Below are 15,168 nucleotides of genomic sequence, written 5' to 3'. Positions count from 1 at the left end.
ACATCGCTTTTAGGGCTTTTTGTGGGGTGTCAGCTCTGCTCCAGCCACCCCTTCTCCCCCACACCACCCCAAAACAGAGTGTGCAGCTTGAGGGGCTCAGCTGCAGCTTGGTGGGTGCTCCCTCACCAACCACCGGCGGAAAGTCGCCTGTTTTTGAGTTTTATCCCATAAAAAGCCATGTTTTCTGCAGGGCGGGTGTCTGGGGAAGCCACCCAGGCAGCGTGTGGCATGGAGGTGCCCTAAACCCTGAAGGCACGGCGCAGTCTGAGGGAATTTGACAGCAAAGTTGCGGGAAAGGTAACAGCTGGGCGTCATTTTGCTTCAAATTGGGACAGTTTTGTCGTTCAGCAGGTTTGTTACAATTAAAACCCCAGGTGGTTTTAGGGCTGCTCGTTGCCAACTGAATGGAAGGAGCGAGGTATGGAAGTACGGGGCAGGTTGGTGGGGCTCCTCAGCAGACACTGCCTTATGGGGAGGGGAAGGGGATGCTGGCCCCTCACTGTCCTCATCCCTGCCCCCATCCCCTCACTGCCCCCATCACCTCACTGTCCCCGTTCCCTCACTGTCCCCGTCCCCTCACTGTCCCATCCCCTCACCGTCCCCGTCCCCTCGCTGTCCCATCCCCTCACCACCCCCGTCCCAGTCCCCGTCCCCTCACTGTTCCATCCCCTCACCACCCCTGTCCCCTCGCCACCGACAGGGCCTCCCGCCATTACCTGGTGGCTGCTCGTTCTTCCGTTTACCCATCCCGCCGCTCACCTGAGGGGGGGAGAAAATAACGGCACTTAACAATCAGCCTCTCTCTGACGTCCTTGGGCACCCCCCAGCCCACAGCCATTTGCCACCCCCCCCGGCCCAGCCCCCTCCCCCCAGCCGCCCCCCCCCCAGGGCCGTGGCCACAGCAGAAGGACCCAAACCCTCTAGTTCTGAGGTGAAAAAACCGTGGATTTTCACCTAGTTCCACCCCCCGACCCGCGTCGGCCTCCCCGGGGGGGGGCGCCATCTTCCCTCCCCTCATCACCTCACGCTTTTCCCGCCTTTTCCGCCGCTTCCCGCCGTGCGCATGCGCGGCGCGTAGCCCGCTGGGAGTTGTAGTCTCTCGGGGTGCCGTCAAGCGAAAAGTGGCGGCGGAGGTGGCGGCTTTTGCGACAGCGGCGCCGTAAAGCGCGGCGTGTTGTTGACAGCGACGGGTGGAGAAGGAAGTGTGTGTGTGTGTGGATAGGGGGGCCGGTACCGGGGGCAGGGAGGGGAGCGGAGAGGAGAGCCGGGAGTGGTGGTGGAGGGTTAGCGGTCCTTTCTTGGGGGGGGGGGGGGGTGGCGGGCCGAGGCCTTGTTGGGGGCTGTAGGGGCTGTGGGGGGCAGTGGGGCCTTGCGGGGGGCTGGGGGGGAGACTGCAAGAGAAGTACCGGGGGGGCTGGGGGGTAGCGGGTGAATCCTCTGGAGGAAAGGTCGGGTCTGGGAGGGGGTGGGCAGCCCCCTGGGGTGCTCGGGGGGGCTGTGGTGAGGGAGGGGGCCGCCAAGAAGCTTCTGGAAAATGGAGGGTGTGTGTGTGGGCGGGGGAAGCTCAGTGGGGGTTGCAAAAAGCTGAGGCCGAAGGGCGGGTGGGGGGGTGGGGAGCTCTGTCCTCCGGGACCCCGCACCCCAAGGCCGTGTTCCCCCCCCCAGCTGGGCTCGGCGAGGGACGGAGCCATGAGCAGAGCCAGGAGGCCACCGCCGCCACCGGGCCGTGGCATCACCATCGCCAGGCAGGTATGGGCCGCTTCCCCCCTGCCCTGCCCCGGTGCGTGCTGAGCCCCGGCACCCCGGGCACCGTCGGCATGCTGGGTGTGTCCCCCCCGCCCGCGCAGGGGGGAAAGGGCGACGCTGTGAGCGGCCCTTCGTCAGGGGGAGGGAAACCGGAGCCAGCACGGGCAGCTCAGTGATTTAAACGCTTTAATTTGCTCCATCGCCTCGTGCGTCACCATGGCGGCGGCGCTTGGGGCTCCGTGGGCTCGGTCCCGAGTCGGCAGCTTCCCCCCCCGAGGATCCGGTGTGGATTCCTCCGTCCCTCGGCCAGATCCTGGGGGATCCTCTCACCCTAACGGGGTGTCCTTAGCATCATGCCCTCAGGGCTGTCGTGTCGTCCCCTCCCCACCCCGCAGATGGGATTGCTGGTGGAGCTCTCTCCTGAGGGGACAGCGGGGGACGATAGTGGGGACGATGCCGCTGAGCTGGAGGCCGAGCTGCTGGCGCTGGTGGGAGACCGAGCTGTGCCGGGGGAGAAGCCCAAGGAGAAAAGTGAGCGCTGCTGCACCGGGGGCTCGTCTGCCATTAATTTCTGGGATCATTAATAACCCTGTTGGGTCGTTTCTGCCCCCACCCTGAGCCAGACTCCCCTGCCCATGGGCTTAAACTGCCCAGAAACAGGTACGTGGCCCCAAAAAAAACCCTCGTGCCACTTCTGCTCCTCCAGCCCCTTTGCCGATGGAGACGATTGAGAAGATGGCTGCCCTCTGCATGAAGGACCCGGACGAGGAGGAGGGGGATGACGACGAAGAGCTGGAAGATGAAGATGACCTCATGGTGAGGAAGGGGTCTGAGCCCTCAGGGGGGGAGCTCTGGTCTCTGGGGCTTCGCTCCTCGGGATCGCCTTGTCCCAAAGAAAGGGCTTTTCCGCCCCGGATTGTCGCTGACGTCACCCCGGCGCTTCACAGGCCGAGCTGCAGGAGGTGCTGGGCAAAGGGGAGGAGAGCGCAGAGGCGCCGGTGCCTCCCGCCAAGGTACGGCGCGTCTTTCGGCTCCGCTGCTGCTCTGCCAGTGCCAGATCCGGCTCGTTTTGGCCTTCTGTGTCGTTCTGTTCGGTTCCCTGGCAAGAAAACGTGACTCTGTCACGCGAAGCTGCTCCCCGGAGGGGCAAAACCGTTTGCTGGGGGAGGGGGTTAAACCCCCTTTGCTGGGGGAGGGGGTTAAAGCCTTTCCTGGGGGTCAGGAGCTGGGTTTCCTCTGCTGAGGCGACAAGCAGTGTTGGAAAACTCAAGCATGGTGACAGGATTTAGCGAATTTATTGGAATCTGTCAGGAATCAGCCTTGGGGAATCCCCTTTTTTAGCCGTTCTTGGGGAGTCCCCGTTCAGGGGCAGCCGGCGGGGCTCTCCCGCAGCTCCTCGAGCCCAGGAAATCCTGGGGCAGACGGGGCCGGGCGGCCGCAGCGGCGCTGGTGGGAGCCAGAGCCGGGCACCGAGCTGCCGGCCCGACCCGAGCGCTTCTCCTGGGGGGCGGCCGCAGGTCCCGGAGGTGCTGCCGGAGCCTGGTGACATCGAGTCGACGCTGGCGGAGCGGGCGGCCATGTACCGGACAGCCCTCGCCAATGCCAGGCAGGCCGGGGACGGCGCCAGGCTGCGGCGCTACGAGAGGGGCCTCAAGGTGAGCCGGGCCGAGGGGCCCGAGGGCTCGCGGGGCTCGGACACGAAGCCCTCATTTCCCTCGAGTCTCTCCGTCACTGGAGCGGTTCGATGTCGACTTCTCGGCGTTTCCAAACTCGGGGGGGTTTCGTGCTTCTGGCGGAGCCCCGGCCTCTCCCTGCAGCCGTGGGCCGGGCCAGCTCCCCGCAGGAATTCCTCAGAGTTCTTGGAAAATCTGGTCGTCCTCGTTTCAGTGCTTAACTGGGGGCATTAATGTAAACGTGAGGCACTGGCGGGCGCAGCCACCTGCGGTGTCGTCCTCTCTGGGACCCCGTGAGCGCCGCAGCTCCAGCCGAACGCGGCCTGACACTCCCGGTGCCTCACCCTTGTTCAAAACCCTCGGAAGAGTCTCAGGGTTATTATCACTTTTTATGACCTGGAGCCCTGTTTTCCCCTCCTGCCCGTTTCCCATCTCTGTTCAGCCCCTTCTGCCGCGCTCAGGTCTTTCCTGCCCCCCCGTTTCGGTGCAGAGCCCTCCCCAGAGGCAGGATAGCGCGTTGCCTCTGGGCTGTGGCTCAAGAGGGCGACGACTTTCACCATTAAGAGGGTTTTTTGGGGAAGAAAACCCCACCAAAACCCAAGGGCAACCCCGCCTGGTGGGGGGCAGAGCTCACCCTTCCCTTCCCCTTGGGTTTCGGCTGCCGGCAGAGCGACACGGCGGGCTGGCCTCTCGCACGGGCTGGGAGGGGAGGCGCCTGGAGAGGTTTTCTGGGGAAGATAAGGAGATTTTGGGGCTGGATCCCCAACTAGTTCGAACACCCCAGGCCCCATTTGGGTCATGGTTTAGGGGGAAATTGGGTTTTCCCACCTCCAGCAGCCTTGCTGCTGCCCCGGTGGGCTCTGAGCTTTCTCCTCAGAGGATCGTCAGAGTGAGGGTGAGTTTTGCCCTGTGCCTGTCCCTTCCAGACGCTGGAGAACATGCTGGTCTCCGTCAAGAAGGGCAAAAAGATCGACGAGGAAGAAATCCCCCCTCCGGTGGCGCTGGGGAAGGGCGCCGGCTCCCCGACACAGCCCTCCCCGGCCTCCCCGCAGCCTCCCCCAAAGCCGCAGCCACCCCCCATCCTCGTGAAGCCCCAGGTCCTCCCCGTCGCCTCTGCAGAGGCAAAACCAGCTCCTCCATCGCCGCCTTCCTACCCAGGCAAGGGTTTGGCTCGCTCGGCGGCCCTGTCAGCCGCTGTCCCCTGCCGCTGACAGGGGAAACCGGCAACGCTGCCCTCCTCTCGCCTTCCCCAGGCTCTGGCGGCGCCGAGGCCCTGCTGCGGGGCCGGCAGCGGGAGTACAAGCTGGCAGCGCTGCACGCCAAGCACCGCGGGGACCTGGAGGCGGCCACGAGGTTCTACCGGGTCGCAAAGGTACGGCTCCGGGTGGCCTCAGGCAGCCAGAGGGTCCTGAGTTTCCCTCCCGGCTCGATATCGACCCAAATCGTCCCCCTTTTCGTGGCTCCTGTAGCAAAAGGAGGGTTGGTCGGGCTGGCTGCGGAGCTCCACGCCAAACAAGCGCGTGCTTTTTGCTTTTTTTCTCGTGGTTTTTCAGAGTTTTGACTCCCTGCTCGAGGCGGCGGGGAAGGGCCAGCCGGTGGAGCTGAGCAGCGTGCCGCCTCCTCCTCCCGGTAAGAGCCAGAGCGGCGCCGGGAGCATCGTAACCCGCTCTTCAGCGGGACGAGAAGGCCGGCGCGGTGGTTCTGCTCGTCCCGGCCGACATGGCAGTTTGCCGGCGCCGATCGCTCCCCTCTCCCCCGCAGCCCAGCCGCCGAAGGAGCTGCCGTCGCCTGGCCAGCCGCAGTCTGCCGCCGCGGAGCCCGTGCCAGAACCGCAACCAGCGTCTCCCGCGGCAGGTCGAAGCCCCGACGGCTCATTTCTGAGCCCGAGCTCCTCCCTGAGGACAGGGCAGTTCACAGAGAAAGACGCCTGAAGCTTTTTTCCTGCCTCTTCCCCCCCAAAACAGACGCCCCCCCCGCTCCCCGGGACGCGCTGGAGGCCCTGCAGCAGCGGATGGAGCGGTACCGGACGGCGGCGGCGCAGGCCAAGAGCAAGGGAGATGACCGGAAGGCGCGGATGCACGAGCGCATCGTCAAGGTGCCGGGTGCCGCCGGTGCCGCCGCGGTGCTGCCGGCCCCACCATGGCCCTGCTCACCCTCCTGTTTCCCACCCAGCAATACCAGGACGCCATCCGGGCCCACAAAGCGGGGAAACCGGTGGATTTCTCGGAGCTGCCCGTCCCGCCAGGTATTTTCCCCGTCCCTTTTTGCGGCGAGAGGTTCCCGGGCTGTTCCAGCGTGCCGTGGGGAGGTCGGTTCGGGCCCCCCCAGCCCAGCGAGGCGGCAGAGCCTTCGGTACCACCCGGCCTTTCCCCCTTGGCACCCCCTTGGCCAGGCTTCCAGCCCGTCCAGGGTGCGGAGACGCCGTCCGGAGACCAAAGCCTCGCCGGAATGCTGGAGACAGCCATGAAGCTGGCAAGCCAGGAGGTCCACGGGGAGGAGGATGGCGCTGAGGAGGCAAAGGTTGGCGTTTTTGGGGGGCTCAAGACCCCTGTCTGCCTCCCCTCGCTGCCATAGGAACCCAAAATGGGGGTGGGGAGGGCTCTGGAGGGGGCACCCCCCTGCCTTGTGCCCGTGGGATGGATGTTTTGTGTTTCTCCTGCTTCAACCCGCCGTTGTTCTGTTCCCGGCGCAGCCCATGGCACAGCCTGCCGCCCGCCCTGCCCCAGCGAGAGCCGCCACCGCCTCCCAGCCCAAGCAGCCACCGCCGCCACCCCGAGCCCCCTCCACGGGTGCCCCGAATTCCACCGGCATGGCCAAACCGGCGCCCAAAACCACCGCAAAAGGTACCGGCTGCCCCATCTGACCACCCTGGGGGGCGAGAGGGTGGGGGGTGGCGACCCCCAGACCCCGGCAGCCTCCCTCCGGGGCCGCTCAGCCCCTCTTCTCCCCACAGCCCAGCAGCAGCTGGCGTTCCTGGAGGGCCGGCGGCGGCAGCTGATGCAGGCCGCCCTGCGCGCCAAGCAGAAGAACGACATCGAGGGGGCGAAGCTCTTCCTGCGCCAGGCCAAAGGGCTGGACCCCATGATCGCCGCCTCGCGGAACGGCCTGCCCGTCGACATCGCCAAGGTCAGGGCTTCGAGGGGGCGTTTTTTGGGGGGTTTGTTTAGCTTTGTGGCTCTGGGCAGGCTCCTCGTGTCCCTCATCCCACCCGTCCCCTCCAGGTCCCCGAAGCCCCCGTCAACAAGGAGGACTTTGTGCTGGTGCAGCGCCGGGGGGTTCACATCTCCCCCGAGGCGGCCGGGCAGTACCTGGAGCTGATGAAGCTGATCCGGCAGCAGCACGAGGTGCCGGGGCCAGGGGGTTGGTGGGGCAAAAGGGCAGAAAATTTGGGGCAGTTTTGGTCACGGGCAGGGAGAGATTGAGAACGCGGCACGGGCAGGACGCGACGTGGGGCTGCGTAAAGCCTGTGGCGGAGGGGAGACCTAGGGGAGGTCTTCCTCGCTGTGGAGGAGGAGGGCGGGGGGGTGAGGAGGAAGGCAGGGAGGCGAGGGGGCAGGGAGGGGGGCAGGGAGGCGAGGAGGAAGGCAGGGGAGCGAAGAGGAGGAGGGCGGGGGGGTTGAGGAGGAGGGCGGGGGGGTTGAGGAGGAAGGCATCGAACTGCTTCGCTTGCCAAGGATGGGGCGAGACGCTCCAGCTTTAAACCTCAGGGTAAATCTGGGCTGAATTTAGACTGAAACGGGGTTTTCTGCCGGAGAAAAGGTCCGGGCTGGAGTGGGATGAGCTGGGGAAGGGGGTGACACCTCTGGGCTTCGAGAACCTGCCACCAGCGGGTCCGGGGTCGGGGGGATCTGGGGTCGGGGCTGCCGCGGGCGCCCGGCGGGCTGTGGAAACCTTCCTCCTCTTCCTCCCAGATGTGCATGAGTTACTCCAAGCAGTTCACCCACCTGGGGAACATCGCCGAGACCACCAAGTGAGTTGGCTGGGCGGGATTTGCCGCGGGAGGGGGCAGCACCTTCCTCGCCGTGGTGCCGAGGAAGAGGAGGCCGCTGCCGTAAGCCGCTCTGCCCCACCAGGTTCGAGAAGCTAGCCGAGGACTGCCAGCAGAACATGGAGCTCCTGAAGCAGGCCCACGCCCGGGGCTGCCCCCCGCCCAAGTACCACTACGAGCAGCGAACCTTCAGCGTCATCAAGTAGGGGGTCGCCGGCCGAGCGCGGCGCCGGTGTGGTGAGCAGGGGGCGGGTGGGCGCCGATTTTCACGCCTCTCTCCCCTCCCCAGGATCTTTCCGGAGCTGAACAGCAACGACATGGTGCTGGCGATCGTAAAAGGCATCAACCTCCCGGCACCACCCGGTGAGAGGAAAGGGCAGAGACCTGCCGGGGCACGGTGGTGGTGGTGGGGGTCGTGAATCCTCCGCCACGGTGACCCACGAGCGGCCGGTGCTGCCGGCGCGGCACTCACGGCGTGTCCCCCCCCCTTGCAGGCGTGGCTCCCAACGACCTGGACGCCTTCGTGCGGTTCGAGTTCCCTTACCCCAACGCGGTGAGTCGGGGTCCCTCTGGCGCGCTCCCCCCGCCCCGGGCGGCTCAGCCCTCACCTTCCCGCTTCGCCCCAACAGGAGGAAGCTCAAAAAGACAAGACCAACGTCGTCAAAAACACCGATTCTCCCGGTAAATGCCCAGGTTCTGCCCTTCCTGAGGGGCGGGGAGGGGGCTGGTACTCAGGGGGTGACAGCGAGGGTCTCTGCGGTCGCTGCACGACGGCTGATGTGACCGGGGGGGGGGCAATTAATGCCGCCCTGGTCCCCGTCTGGCCGGGGGCTCGGTGCCGCTGACACCGCAGTGCCGGTTCCCCGGCAGAGTTCCAGGAGCAGTTCAAGCTCTACGTGAACCGAGGACACCGTGGGCTCCGCCGTGTCCTTCAGACCAAAGGCATCAAGTTCGAAGTGGCGCATAAAGGGTAAGAGACCCTTTTTGGGGGACAAAAGAGGGGTTTTCCCCCCTCCTCTGGCAGCCCCCGGTTGGTTTTTACCCCTCCACCGCTTCTCCCAGGGGGTTGTTCAAGACAGACCGTGTCATCGGCACAGCCCAGCTCAAGCTGGAGGCGCTGGAGACGATGTGTGAGGTTCGGGAGATCATCGAGGTGAGGGGCGAGGCGCCGTCACCTCCTGGGGGCAAATCGGGCTGCCATCTCCTGGGGGCAAACGCCCGCTCTCGCCTCGCTAAGGGCCTTTTCCCACTGCTCTTGCCTCGCTCACGGCCTTCTCCCGCCGCTCCCGGCTCTGTTAACATTCTTCCCGCCTCTCCCCCAGCTCCTGGACGGCCGCCGGCCCACGGGGGGGAAGCTGGAGGTGATCGTGCGGCTCAGGGAGCCCCTGAGCTCCCAGCAGCTGGAGACAAGGACCGAGCGCTGGCTGGTCATCAACCCCTGCGCCGTGGCCCCAGTAAGCGCCACGGTGGGCGACGGATGGTGCCCCAGTTGCCTTCGGCCTCCCCACCCGTTCAGTCAACCCCCCACGGGGGAACAAGCGCCCTCTTAACCCTGGTTCTCTCCCTCCAGGTCGCTGTCCCCAAACCCAAAGCGCCCGTTGCTCCCGCAAAGGAGGGGAACAACAGGCGAGTGGCGGCGGCTGCCTGGCTCGCGCTGCGGTCAGGGCAGGGCGGGGGGTCGGCACCTGCTTTTTGGGGGGCCCTTCGGGGGGTTGGCTCAATCCCAAATCATCCTCATGGTGCCTCGGAGCCGGGGGGATGATGTGGGGCAGAAAGTGGGGCTGGGGACACGGCGGTGGGTGCCGTTCACCCTCTCTCCTCTCCGTCTTTCCTTCCTGTTCAGGACAGCTGTCTGCTTGGTGCTGTAGCGAGGCCGGCTCTGCCTGCACCTCTCCTCCTCCTCCTCTTCCTCCCTGGGCCCTGCTTTTGCCCAAAGAGGCGCAGGCCACACCCGGCGCCCAGGAAAACTCCCATTTCTGGACTTTTTGTCCTGCTCCAGAGGGTATCCCTGCCCCGGAGGTGGCCGCGCTCGCCGTGGCCGCTGTTTTGGCATCGTGCAGGGTGGGAATTAACCCCTGCTCCGGCTGCAGGAGGAGGAGGAGGAGGAAGATAGGGCAGGCACCGTATGGAGCAGCGAGGACGAAGGTGGGAGATGAGGAGAGCGCTGGGACCCCCACGACCCCCTCTTCTTCTCCCTCCTGGTTGACGGGCCTGTGCTGGCAGATGGTGTCCTGAAAGGACGGGGCTGGGGGGATGCTGGGGACCCCCTCCTTGTCCTCCCCCCCCTCACCCAGGGCCCTTTCCCCCCCGCTCCCCGCAGCAGGGCCGTGCCCACGCTGCCCAGCCTCAACCTGCTGGCCTTCGACCGGGAGAAGCTGGAGAGGAAGGTGAGCCCCTCCACCCTACCCGCGGCGTTTTGGGGGCACAGGGGGGGTCCCTCACCCACTGCCTGGACCCGCCCCTCACCGCGGGGTCCCCGCAGATGCTGGCCTACACCCAGGCGCAGCGGCCGGTGCCCCCCGAGCTGCGGGAGCAGCACCAGGACATCGCCCGGCGCAGCCAGTGCCTGCGGACACGCCTGCAGCATGGTGGCCCCCCCTTCCGTAAAGGTGAGGGGCTCCCCCAAAAACCCTTAGCCCCCCTCCCACGACTTTATTTTACCTTTTTTCCCCTTTTTTCTAAGAGTACCTGGCCCAGCTGGAGCGGTACCTGCAGCTCTACACCGAGGCGGCACGGCGCCTGGGCACCGAGGGCAACCGGGTGAGGCAGCACCCCCGAACCCTGTGGGGTGCACTGGCACCCGTGGGTGCTCTTTGGGGTGCGGGGGCCCTGCGCCCCCCCCGTCCTGACACCTCCCTCTTGGCAGGAGGCGGCCAAGGAGGCTCTGTACAAGAGGAACCTGGTGGAGAGCGAGGTGAGGGGGCAGCCAGGGGCGGTCTTTCTGGGGGTCCCTGTCGTGTGTGTCCCCCCCCCCTTCACCGCCCCCTCTTCTCTTCCAGCTCCAAAAGCTCCGCCGATGAGCCCCCCACCCCGGGGCTGGGACCCAGCAGGGTGCAGGCACTTTGGAGGGGGCACACGGGACACACACACACCGCCCCCCCACACCGCCCCCTCAGCGCTGCTGTGACAATCACAGGGATCAGAGCTGCTACCTCCCCTCCTGGTCCCTCCCCCTGGCGACAGGGTGACACTAACCCCCCTCCCGGGATCCCCCTATCGCACTTTGGGACCCCTCTCCATGTCCCACCCCCCCCACCCCCCTGCACCAAAGTGGGTCCCTGGGAGGGGACCGTCCCCCTGTCACCCCTCTAAGTGCCTGTCCCCAGGGAGCTCTCGGGGGGGGGGGGGGGCGGGACGGGGGCGGGAGGCCAGGTTGCGCAACGGGTTTATTTTGTGCTTTCACATACAAATTATCTATAAAGTTTTTAAGAAGAAAAAGATGGGTTTTGGTGAATCCCTCCAGTGGGGGGTGGGGGAGGAAGGTGCTGGGATGGGGACCCGGGCCTGGTGGTGCCTCCCTGGGCACGGCCCTCGGTGCGGGCGGGGGGTGGGGTGGGTGCCGTGGCCCCCCGGTGTCCCCGCTGCCCCCCTGCGGTGTCCCCAGGCCCAGGCCGGGCCGCACATCCTCGTCGCCACGGCAACTGCCCCCAAGGCCCCGCCCACTCCCCAGGGACCGCCTCCCCCGCCTGCGCCTCTTCTCCATGGCAACCGCTCCAGAACGGATGGGCGGCAGGGTGGGCCAATCATGGCGCGGGCGGTGCGCTCTCATTGGTCATCTCTGTTCGCCGGGGTGGGGCGCGGTGGGGATTGACGGCGGCCTTGGTCCAATAGAGAGCGGGGTAGCCGCCCCGCGCTGCCGGGTCTTCCAATGGGAGGAAGGAGAGGTAGAGCGGCGGCCAATGGGCGCGCGGCGTGGGCGGGCCATCAGCGGCGGGCCCGGGCGCTCCGGAAGCGGAGGGGGCCGGGGGGAAAATGGCGCCCAGCTCGAAATCGGAGCGGGGCGGCCCGGGGGGAAAGCGGGGCCCGGCGGGGGCGGCGGGCGGGTCCTCGGCCGGGCCGGGCCCGCGGGGCCGCCGCGAGCACGTCGTGAGGCAGCTCGATCGTGTCAAGGTGAGCGAGGGGCGGCGGGGGGACATGGCGGGTGTTCCCTGAGGGGAGCCCCGAGCTGGCGGGCGGCGGGGGCGGGGGGTCCTGGGGGAGCCCGGGGTTGTGGCTTGATGCTGGGGCCTGTGAGGGGTTTGGGGGACACAGGGGTTGTGTGAAGGGTTGTTGGGGGGCTGGAGGCGGGTGTGGGGGGTGTTGGGGGGCTGGAGGTGGGTGTTGGAGTCTGCAGGCGCGTGTGGGGAGGTGGGCTTGAGGTGCAGATGATTTGGGGGGTGTGTTTCCCTGACGGAGCCGCCCCCTCCCCAGCTCAGCGGGCAGCTCTCGCCCCGGCTCTTCCGCAAGCTGCCGCCGCGGGTCTGCGTCTCCCTCAAGAGCATCGTGGACGAGGACCTGCTGTGCGCGGGGTGAGGCTCTGCGGCGGGGTCGGGGGGCGCAGGGGGGGACCCCCAGCTCCAGGGGGGTCGTGCTGGACCTGCCATGTGGGGGGGTGGGTGTGTGTCCCCAGGCACATCTTCCTCGGCTTCTCCAAGTGCGGCCGCTACGTCCTGTCCTACACCAGCAACAGCGGCGACGACGACTTCTCCTTCTACATCTACCACCTCTACTGGTGGGAGTTCAACGTCCACAGCAAGCTCAAACTGGTACCGTGCCCACCCTCTCCCAGATGGACACCCCTCAGTGGTTTGGGGGGGTCCCAGGGCCACTCCCACCACCCCCCTTCCCGCAGGTGCGGCAGGTTCGGCTCTTCCAGGACGAGGAGATTTACAGCGACTTATACCTGACGGTGTGCGAGTGGCCCAGCGACCCCTCCAAGGTCATCGTCTTCGGCTTCAAGTGAGGGCCTGGGGCCCCCCCGGCACCCTGTGTGTGTCCCCCCATCGCTGTGTCCCCCCTGCCGCCTCCTGACTGCCCCCCGCCTCCCCCCCCCGGCAGCACCCGCTCGGCCAACGGGCTCCTGGTCAACATGATGATGATGAGCGACGAGAACCACCGCGACATCTACATCAGCGCCGTGGCCATGCCGCCCCCCCGCCACTGCCCCGCCTGCCGCCACGCGGCCCTCGCCCACCCCGGTGAGGCCCCGCCGGCCCCTTCCCCACCCAGACGGGGCAAGGCGGGGGAGCTGGTGTGGCTCCCACCGCCTCCTCCCGGTCCCCACCACCCCTTCTCCCCATCTCCCACCCCCTCCCCCCGTCTCCCCCCGCCGCTCCCACCGCCTCGCCCCGGTTCTCACGGCCTCCCCCTGCGGCTGCAGGCGACCGGCAGGCGCACTGCCTGCGCCACGGCTTCATGCTGCACACCAAGTACCAGGTGGTGTACCCCTTCCCCACCTTCCAGCCCGCCTTCCAGCTCAAGAAGGACCAGGTCGTGCTCCTCAACACCAGCTACTCCCTCGTCGCCTGCGCCGTCGCCGTCCACGCCGCCGGTACGGCCGCACCGGGAGCCTCCCACACACCCCTGGAACCCCCCTGGGACCCCCATCACCTCCCGCTCCCTCCCGCAGGCGACACCAGCTCTTGCCAAATCCTCTACGAGCGCCGGAGCGCGCCGGTGCCCGGCCGCCGCGCTGGAGGAGGCGTCGCGCCGCGGGCGGAGGAGCCAGAGGGGGTGGCAGTGACGGCGGTGCAGCCCCTCGCCGGGCGGGCGTCACCGGGGGACGGGCAGGCCCGGGTGGGCACGGGGTTGTCCCCAGCGGTGGCCAAAGCCAAAGAGTTCGTCGCCGACATCTTCCGCCGCGCCAAGGAGGCCACGGGGCCGGTGCCGGGTGGCGGCGAGGAGGAAGAGGAGGAGGAGGAGGAGGAGGATGGCGGCACCGCCGGCTTCGAGCGCTGTGCCCCGCCTGCCACCACCCGCCTGCAACCCCCGTCCCCCTGCTGCGACGCCAGCCCCCCCGGCGACCCCCCCCCTGCCCCCGCCACCCCCCGTGCCCTCCCAGCACCCCCCCCCGAGCCCGGCTACGTCAACTACACCAAACTGCGCTACGTGCTGGAGCCCGGTGAGCCCGCCGCGCCCGAGGAAGGTGAGCCACGGGGGTGAGGGTGCCCCCCTCCCCTGTTGGGGGGGCCCTCTCCTGTTTTAGGGCCCCCCCCCACCCCGTTTTTCCCCCCCAGAGTACGAGGACGACAAGATCTCGCTGCCCTTCGTGGTGACCGACCTGCGCGGGCGCAGCCTGCGGCCCCTGAAGGAGCGCGCGACGGCGCAGGTTTGGGGGCGGGGGGTGTCTTGGGTGACCCCTGTGGTGTCGCGGGGTGGGGTGTGACAGCCCCGTGTGTGTGTGTGTGTGTCACCCGCCAGGGGCAGTACCTGACGGTGGAGCAGCTGACGCTGGACTTCGAGTACGTCATCAATGAGGTCATCCGCAACGACGCCGCCTGGTCCCGCCAGTTCTGCTCCTTCAGCGACTACGACATCGTCATCCTCGAGGTGTGGGGAGGGGGTGGCAGGGGCACCACGGGACCCCGCCCTTGTCCCCCCAACTCACCCCAAATGTGTGTATCCCCCCCCCAGGTGTGCCCCGAGACCAACCAGGTCGTCATCAACATCGGGCTGCTGCTGCTGGCCTTCCCCTCCCCCGACGAGGAGGGGCAGCTCCGGTGAGGGAGGGGCAGGGGGGGCACCCAAGCGACCCCCCCCCCAGCCCCAAAACGCCCCCCCCAGCCTGAGCCCCCTCCTCCTGCAGACCAAAGACCTACCACACCAGCCTCAAGGTCGCCTGGGACCTCAACACCGGCACCTTCGTCACCGTCAGCGTGGGGGAGCTCACCGAGGTCAAGGGGCAGACGAGGTGGGGGGCTGAGGAGAGGGGGGCAAGGGGGGGGGGCAGTTTGGGGGCTGTGGGGGCCACTTTAGGTGACTGGGAAGGGAAATGGAGGGTGTTGATGTGCGATTTGGAGGCTGGGGATGGCGCTTTGGTGGGCTGGGTTGGGGGGGCCTCAGGGTGCCCCCCTCCCCCCACAACCCCCCCCCCACACACACAGCGGCAGCGTGTGGAGCTCGTACCGCAAGGGCTGCGTGGACACGGTGATGAAGTGGCTCGTCCCCGAGAGCAGCGGCCGCTACGTTAACCGGATGACGAACGAGGCGCTGCACAAAGGTGGGGGGGCCTGGGGTGTTTAGGGGGGCCTGGGGGGGCTGCTGTGCCCCCCCCCCCCCCCGCCGCCTCCTCACCCCCCTCTCCCCCCCCCCCCCCAGGCTGCTCCCTGAAGGTGCTGGCGGACAACGAGCGCTACACCTGGATCGTGCTGTAGGGACCCGAGGGGGGGGGGACGAGCAGGGTGGTGCCCCCCCCCCCCGTTTTGGGGCAGTTTTTTTGGACTTGTTTTCTTTTGCCCCCCGCCCCCTTTTTTCCGTTCAGTGTTTTAATTGCGGGGGCGACACCGGAGGACCCGCCCCCCCCCCCCCCCCCCCCCCAATAAATATTCCCATTTCCACGTTTGCGGCGCTTTCATCCGCGGGGGGGGAGTTTGGGGTGAATTCAGGGGGTTTGGGATAAATCTGGGGGGGTTGGGACAAATCTAGGGCGTTTGGGGTGAATAGATGGGGTTTTGGGGTGAATCACAGGCATTTTGGGGCAAAGTTAGTGGGGGTTTTGGGGTAAATTGTGGGAGTTTCAAGGCGAAATCTGGGGGGGTTGGGATAAATCCCAGGGTTGTGGAG

The 15,168-nt window shown here is 67.3% G+C and overlaps 2 protein-coding genes across 2 annotated transcripts; both read left to right on the top strand.

Annotated features, from left to right (window-relative positions):
- Window positions 1-1,168: 1,168 nt before the first annotated feature.
- On the top strand, window positions 1,169-10,653 carry CC2D1A (coiled-coil and C2 domain containing 1A). The gene is made up of 30 exons (XM_086478840.1): window positions 1,169-1,202; window positions 1,666-1,749; window positions 2,142-2,277; window positions 2,453-2,562; window positions 2,694-2,768; window positions 3,273-3,401; window positions 4,346-4,577; window positions 4,673-4,791; window positions 4,973-5,048; window positions 5,181-5,273; window positions 5,384-5,514; window positions 5,592-5,664; window positions 5,812-5,939; window positions 6,112-6,262; window positions 6,373-6,545; window positions 6,641-6,763; window positions 7,331-7,389; window positions 7,493-7,609; window positions 7,697-7,770; window positions 7,902-7,960; window positions 8,037-8,088; window positions 8,278-8,377; window positions 8,470-8,560; window positions 8,730-8,867; window positions 8,978-9,033; window positions 9,731-9,794; window positions 9,890-10,016; window positions 10,091-10,167; window positions 10,274-10,321; window positions 10,407-10,653. Exons 2-30 carry the CDS (start codon window positions 1,690-1,692, stop codon window positions 10,425-10,427), a joined length of 2,892 nt encoding a protein of 963 aa, XP_086334966.1. The 5' UTR covers window positions 1,169-1,202; window positions 1,666-1,689; the 3' UTR covers window positions 10,428-10,653.
- Window positions 10,654-11,379: 726 nt separating this feature from the next.
- On the top strand, window positions 11,380-14,791 carry DCAF15 (DDB1 and CUL4 associated factor 15). The gene is made up of 14 exons (XM_086478839.1): window positions 11,380-11,517; window positions 11,818-11,915; window positions 12,017-12,152; window positions 12,239-12,345; window positions 12,445-12,584; window positions 12,767-12,937; window positions 13,016-13,342; window positions 13,448-13,531; window positions 13,623-13,714; window positions 13,807-13,935; window positions 14,020-14,105; window positions 14,192-14,296; window positions 14,490-14,605; window positions 14,704-14,791. The coding sequence occupies exons 1-14, from the start codon at window positions 11,380-11,382 to the stop codon at window positions 14,757-14,759; spliced, it is 1,785 nt and encodes a 594-aa protein (XP_086334965.1). The 3' UTR covers window positions 14,760-14,791.
- The last annotated feature ends 377 nt before the right edge of the window (window positions 14,792-15,168 follow it).

Source organism: Leptosomus discolor, chromosome 28 (assembly GCF_034619465.1).
Source record: "Leptosomus discolor isolate bLepDis1 chromosome 28, bLepDis1.hap2, whole genome shotgun sequence".
NCBI lineage: Eukaryota > Metazoa > Chordata > Aves > Leptosomiformes > Leptosomidae > Leptosomus > Leptosomus discolor.
The sequence above is the reverse complement of the archived record's forward strand: the minus strand, read 5'-3'. Positions and strand labels throughout refer to the sequence as shown.

Excerpts from the sequence above, each read along its gene's own strand:
- CC2D1A (XM_086478840.1), top strand. The coding sequence starts at position 1,690 with ATGAGCAGAGCCAGGAGGCCACCGCCGCCACCGGGCCGTGGCATCACC. Across the intron at positions 7,610-7,696 it reads CGAACCTTCAGCGTCATCAA|GATCTTTCCGGAGCTGAACA; the intron begins GTAGGGGGTCGC and ends TCCCCTCCCCAG. Across the intron at positions 7,961-8,036 it reads AGTTCCCTTACCCCAACGCG|GAGGAAGCTCAAAAAGACAA; the intron begins GTGAGTCGGGGT and ends TCGCCCCAACAG.
- DCAF15 (XM_086478839.1), top strand. The coding sequence starts at position 11,380 with ATGGCGCCCAGCTCGAAATCGGAGCGGGGCGGCCCGGGGGGAAAGCGG. Across the intron at positions 12,346-12,444 it reads GTCATCGTCTTCGGCTTCAA|CACCCGCTCGGCCAACGGGC; the intron begins GTGAGGGCCTGG and ends CCCCCCCGGCAG. Across the intron at positions 12,585-12,766 it reads CGCGGCCCTCGCCCACCCCG|GCGACCGGCAGGCGCACTGC; the intron begins GTGAGGCCCCGC and ends CTGCGGCTGCAG.